The sequence below is a fragment of the Astyanax mexicanus genome, chromosome 1 (assembly GCF_023375975.1).
Source record: "Astyanax mexicanus isolate ESR-SI-001 chromosome 1, AstMex3_surface, whole genome shotgun sequence".
NCBI classification, from domain to species: Eukaryota; Metazoa; Chordata; class Actinopteri; order Characiformes; family Acestrorhamphidae; genus Astyanax; species Astyanax mexicanus.
This window is the reverse complement of record NC_064408.1, coordinates 71,071,353-71,077,695: the sequence shown is the minus strand read 5'-3', so window position 1 is coordinate 71,077,695 and position 6,343 is coordinate 71,071,353. Positions and strand designations below refer to the sequence as shown.

At 39.7% G+C, this 6,343-nt stretch overlaps 1 protein-coding gene across 1 annotated transcript; it reads left to right on the top strand.

Annotated features, from left to right (window-relative positions):
• Nucleotides 1–2,443: 2,443 nt before the first annotated feature.
• On the top strand, nt 2,444–5,843 carry sox7 (SRY-box transcription factor 7). Its single transcript, XM_007256634.4, has 2 exons — nt 2,444–2,987; nt 4,177–5,843. Exons 1-2 carry the CDS (start codon nt 2,753–2,755, stop codon nt 5,133–5,135), a joined length of 1,194 nt encoding a protein of 397 aa, XP_007256696.2. The 5' UTR covers nt 2,444–2,752; the 3' UTR covers nt 5,136–5,843.
• Nucleotides 5,844–6,343: the final 500 nt, after the last annotated feature.

The following is a 6,343-nucleotide window of genomic DNA, read 5'->3' as shown; positions in this document are numbered from 1 at the left end:
TCCAAAGGATCATTAATATATGTCTGACCTGAACTTGCCTTTAACCCTTGTGTGGTGTTCATTTTTTTGTTACTCGTTTACTTTGTTACTTGTATTTAATTCAGCAAAATTAAGCAATTTTACATTAAAATGCTTTACACATGCTTGCTTCACCTAAATTGCAAGCAATAATAATATATATGAAAAAATAGGTCCCACAAACCCTACACAAGGGTTAAAACATTGAATTGCTTTTCTGGTAGTATACAATTAAAAAAAAGTCTAAACAAAATTTGCTTAATGAAGTCTATATTCTTTTTTATTATTGTCATATGTTATATGGCATTTTCAGGATAATGAACTTATACCTAATATTTATTTGATACATTTGTTATTGTATAACTGACTGAAATATTGGTGAAGTTTGTTTATTTGTAATATTGAGGTTTTGTCCATTTATTGGACGAAACGTTATTATCACAATTATTGTGACAGGCCAATGGACTATCTATAACAGTGTGGTATCTAACCAGTTGGACTTGGATCTAGAACAGTATATTTTCAGTTCAAGTTCTGGGATACCACTGACCCACACATTATAAAGTTTTCCCTACACCACATATTAATTTAACCACCTTATTAACCTTCACCTTATGAACACAGAGTTTATTTAGGTTTCTTGGAGGAGTACACTGAGCAAAAAAAGCAGCACTCAAGGGCCAGGACTGAGAACCGGTTTAGTTGGTCAGAAGCCACTCTCCTCAGTGTCTTTTGTGCGGTTTTGTGGTATTCTCTCAGCTCTTCCTGTCTCTCCCACAGCTTCCATAGGGGCAGCCGCTGATGGAATGTTCTGTCAACAGGAACCCTCTGTCTGATAGGGACCTGCGCTGTCAACTGTGGGGAAACCACCTCCATAAAGAGGCACAGCGTCACTCCAGCACATGCATTCATCTCTGACCAGGCCCATTTTTTCAGGTCTCGGTAAGGATGACTTGTCACCTTATTTTCCAGGAAGTTTGTAGAGACACCTTCTTACCTAATGTTTATCCTGAAATATGAATGATATTAATAAAGAGTGCATCCTCCTTTGTTGCAGTAATGCTCGCAAGCTTTGGAAAACCTTTACACTGCAATGAGGAGGAAGAACAACTTTGTTAGCAATGGATGCCTCTTAAAAGTGGCATTAATGTCTCAGGGTATGGTAGGAGCACTGTTCTATTGATCACAGGGTTGTGGGTTTGATGCCTGTGGTGATACCAGTCTCAAGTCTCAACAGCTGTCACTGTTGAGCCTTTAAAACTGTCTGCTCTATGGGAACATTAACAAAGCTGACATTGACCTTGACTGACCCCAGCTTTCTAATAATAAAAATAAAAAATAAAAAAGTTATTAAAATAGCACAGTACCAATACATTGCCTAATGATGATAAGGATGGAAAGTCCTTGTGCAATATGGCTCGTCACTGTCTGGTCTGAGAACACAGCAGAAACTGTTTCTGTGTGACTGAAGGGGAAGGGGACAAAAAAAAGCTTTGCTGCTTCACTCCTCACTAAAGTCACTCAACCACATCCGTGACGGCATAATGAATAGAGGTGCTGAAGTTTGTAGTGCGCGTGACGTCATCCACCGGCTACATTTTTTTTTTTACAAAAGTTACAAATACAAACACAGGCCAAAATATACTAAATACAATAAAAAATCTAAGTTGACAGATGTTTAAATTTAAATGTAATCAGAGTTATCAGGTGTGGGGCAAAAAGTCATAAGAAAAGTTATAAGTTTTAAATTGCGTCGGCAGGAAAATGTGGCTGTTTTTTACTGTGTAGATAGACAGGTTTAAGATAGATGGATAGTTTTAAGAGTTCAGAAATTAATATTTGGTGTAATATCCCTGTTTTTTAATCGCAGTTATCATGAATCTTGGCATGTTCTCCTCCACCAGTCTTACACACTGCTTTTGGATAACTTTATACCACTTCTGGTGCAAAACGTCAACCAGTTCTGTTTGTTTTGATGGCTTGTGATCATCCAGCTTCCTCTTGATTATATTCCAGAGGTTTTCAATTTGGCAAAATCAAAGAAACTCGTAATTTTTAAGTGATCTTCTATTTTTTTCCAGAGCTGCATAGTAATGTGATTGATTGCAGAGCACTGATCTATGACCCAGCTCATCAACAGCAATCGTTCATTGAAAGTAATACTTGTTTGTGTAACAAGTGTTTGTTTAGATAACAAATTAATTCAGCAAATTGCACGAGTGGTCGTGAAACAATAGCGTCTGTCAATGGGCTCCCATAATCAAAATAACGAGGCACGGATTCGCAACCAGGAGCTAATGACGTGACTGTGTAGAGGATGGTGTTGAAATATTTTCCTCTCCTCTTTTTTCCTTGTCGCAGGTCTCAGGTTGCAATCAAGGAGGAGCTGAGAGTCCTGCGGGGCCTCGAGCTGGAAGCTGCTCTTCACATATAAAGCGCTTCCCCCCAGCACGCGGGGAAAGAGTGAATCACTGCTTTCTAGGAGGAGCCGCTCTCGCGCTCTCTCTCTCTCTCCAAAAAGATCCCTGCATCCCCAGCAGCTTCCCACAGCACCGGCTCGAGCCTCTTCAGCGTTCAGCGCTCCCGGCTCACTTCGCTTCGGTTCTGTTTTCTTGCTTCGCGCGCAGGTGATCAGCACACCTGAGTGCAGGTGCTCCTCGCGCACACACAGCCTACACGAGCTACGCGCGCACACCGTTCCACAACTTTGGCGGTGAACAGCGTGAGCGCGCACATGGCCGCGCTAATCACCTCGTACTCCTCGTGGCCGGAGAGTTTCGAGTGTCCCGCCGCGGGAGATGGAGACGGCGGGGACGCGCGTGGGGGCCAGCGCGCTCCCGCGGACCGGGCGCCGGAGCCGCGCATCCGCAGACCCATGAACGCGTTTATGGTGTGGGCCAAGGATGAGCGCAAGAGGCTGGCGGTGCAGAACCCGGACCTGCACAACGCGGAGCTCAGCAAGATGCTCGGTAAGATTATTATTATTATTATTATTATTATTAATAATAATAATAATAATGATATTATTCGACAATGCGTATTATGCGGTTTGAGGTTCGCTCAAGTTGCTAATAAAACTTTTCAAACCTTTTAAAACTTTTAAAACTTTATAGACATCACGGAAATAATTTACTTTCTTGTAAAGTTGTAAATGATCAGTTCATAATAGTACATGCATATTATTAATAACATTTATTGTGTCATTAAAATAATAATAATAATAATAAATACAATAATAATACAATATTAATACTACTTGCAACAATAACAATAATATATATTTTTTTATTATTATTTTAAAAGCGTGAAAAACAGATTTTTTTTTCTAGAAGACCGAAGCTCTAATAATGTAAACTCTTTGCACAAGTTTGACTTCCTGTGAAAAACAAATGCTTAATAATACTATTGAAGCTGTTGCGATGTTTAATAATAAACTTTATTTTATTTGATTAATTTTTTTATTTAAAAAATAAAATAAATATTTAGCAACAACAGTGAGGAAGTGGCCAGGCGGAACCAGCCGGTAATCAGCAATGGTACTGAAATGCCCTGCGTTACAAAAAAAATAACACACATATGTAACAGACTCTGTTAATCTATAATTTATTATAGATTGATTATATTAGATTATAAAATAATAAACCATAATGTTAGCATTTACCTTAAATGTTATTTCGCGTATTAAAAGCTTGTGCCTATAGGCAGTACAGAATCTAACTTTTACTCAATATACAGTTTGTTTGTTTATAGTATGCACTTGATTTAATTAAACCTCTCTGTTATGATTGACAAATAAAACAAAAAATACATTTCATAATGTTTTAATAAAAATAAATACCCATGAATAATTTGGATGGTTTTCTACTGTATTTAATCAACATAAGGTTTTTAAATCAGTGAATTTAACTGGACCAATAAGCAGGGTAAAAAGGAAAGAACAATGAAATTCAGGTATAAAATTGCTGCTAATTATTGATATATTAGTAGGAAAGCATGCATTAATAATATAAAAACATAAATTATTAGTAAATGTGAACATAATACAAAAAAGCATCACTGACAAAAGTTCTCCATTTTATTTTTTTCTGAAGTTGCTAAAATGTGATGTTGTTCATTCCAAGGATGGTCCATAACATTACCACTTTTTCTGTTTTATAGGAAAGTCCTGGAAGGCCCTGACTCCCTCACAGAAGAGGCCATATGTTGAAGAGGCAGAGAGGCTGCGGGTCCAACACATGCAGGACTACCCCAACTATAAGTACCGTCCACGCCGGAAGAAGCAGCTGAAGCGAATCTGTAAGCGTGTGGACCCTGGCTTCCTGCTGACCGGCCTGGGCCCTGACCAGAACTCTCTGTCGGATCCACGTGGCTGCTGTCACTCCATGGACAAAGATGATGAAGGTAGTGTTGGTGGCAGTGGTGGATTCTCCTCAACCAGTGCAACATTGCCTGGTGTGAGGGTCTTCAGGGACACTGCCAGCACCGGCAGCTTTGACACATATCCCTATGGCTTGCCTACACCACCTGAGATGTCTCCTCTGGATGCGGTGGACCACGAGCACCCCTCCTACTATTCTTCCTCCAGTTCTATCCCCAGCAATTCCTGCTCAGCCTCCAGTTCTGGCCCAGATGATCGACGTCCCACGCCGGTTCACATGAGCAGCCCGCCGCCATACCATCCTGACTACTCCCATCAGGCACCTCTCCATTGTGGTGGCACACACCTGGGCCATATCCCCATGCCTCACCAAAGTAGTGGACCGACCCTCATCCCCACACCTCCACTCTCCTACTACGGCACCCCGTTCCCTCAGGTGCCGGTACACCACAGCCTGCAGGGACACTTAGGCCAGCTCTCACCGCCACCTGAGCAGGGTCACCTGGAGAATTTAGACCAGCTAAGCCAGGCCGAACTGCTGGGTGAAGTGGACCGTGATGAGTTTGACCAGTACCTGAACTCCACCAGCTATCACCCAGAACAGAGTGGGATGACAGTGACTGGACACATCCAGGTAACTCCGGCATCTACCTGCCCAAGCAGCACCACAGAAACCAGTCTCATCTCTGTTCTGGCTGATGCGACAGCTGCTTACTACAACAATTACGGCATTTCTTAAAGAAAGAGACAAAGTGACAAAAGACACTATGTGTGGACAGAGACCATGGGCACTAAGTGGGTCATCCATGTAAACAAAAGGAGGACAGAAGGAAAGGAAGAATATACGGGATGTCAAGGGACACCTCAGGGATGCATAGATAAAGCTCTAAAGTTCATTCCCATCTTTGTTTCCAGGAAAAGAGAGGGCAAACTGGACAAACTGTCAGTCCTGCTGAAATGTTCTCAAGACATTGTTACAGATACTTGTACATTTGCTCTGCAGCTTATTTATGTATCTAATTTTTTGCGTATCTAATTTTTTTTTTTTTTTGCATTATTCCATATTGTATTGCTGTTTTCTCCTGTCCTAATAATCATGCCTTTATTACAAACCTCAGTTGTTTTACCTCAAGACACTGTATTTAAAGTGAGACTGGACTCTTCCGCAGATCTTCCATAGGACTCATGAAGGAAATAGTCTCCTTTTTTATAAATACCCATATGAATATATATATATATATTGTACTCATAAATTGTTACCAAGAAAATAATAATGATGGATATTATTGTATGCTGATTTAGGGGTTTTGTGACATTAATTTAATTGAAATAAAATACCAAATTTCTACTTTGATATCTCTGCAGATATCAGTGTCATATGAATGTCCGTGACTTTAATTATGTAATTTGAAGATCGACATTAAATGATGATGTTGAATGAAGGACATTTACGCATATTTGTGTATATTGTTTCAAGAGCACCACAACTACAGATCCCGCTGTCCTTCTGGACCAGCTAAAAATAATTTAAAGATACTTTGTAGATTCTGTTTATGGTCATTTGTAAAATATTAAATTAGATACAAAACGGACGCAGGGAATAAAAATAAATATAACATTTGGGCAGATTTAAAATAGACACAAGTCTCAAGCTTTGATAGTCACGGGTAGAAAGCCGTGTTTTCTTGGGGATTTCGTTTTTGTTTTGCGTGTTTTAGCTTCTTTTCTCTCTTTTATTCCGTTCAAATCCAGCGTGGATGCTCCCCTTTTTTTGTTAATCGGCAAATTACGCAGAACAGTTTTAGAGTTGCTTTCAAGCGAGTCGGTTTGTGTTGTAGGCTATAATTCGAAAAAGATAAATTTAGAATTGATATTTTATTTATTTTTAATTTTTTACTTTGGCTCTAGGGAAATGTCTACACTTCTATTTTCTTTCTTTCTTTCTTT

Bases quoted from the DNA above. Each gene is read 5' to 3' on its own strand.
- sox7 (XM_007256634.4), top strand. From the start codon at position 2,753: ATGGCCGCGCTAATCACCTCGTACTCCTCGTGGCCGGAGAGTTTCGAG. The intron at 2,988-4,176 runs GTAAGATTATTA...TCTGTTTTATAG, and splicing joins GGAGCTCAGCAAGATGCTCG to GAAAGTCCTGGAAGGCCCTG.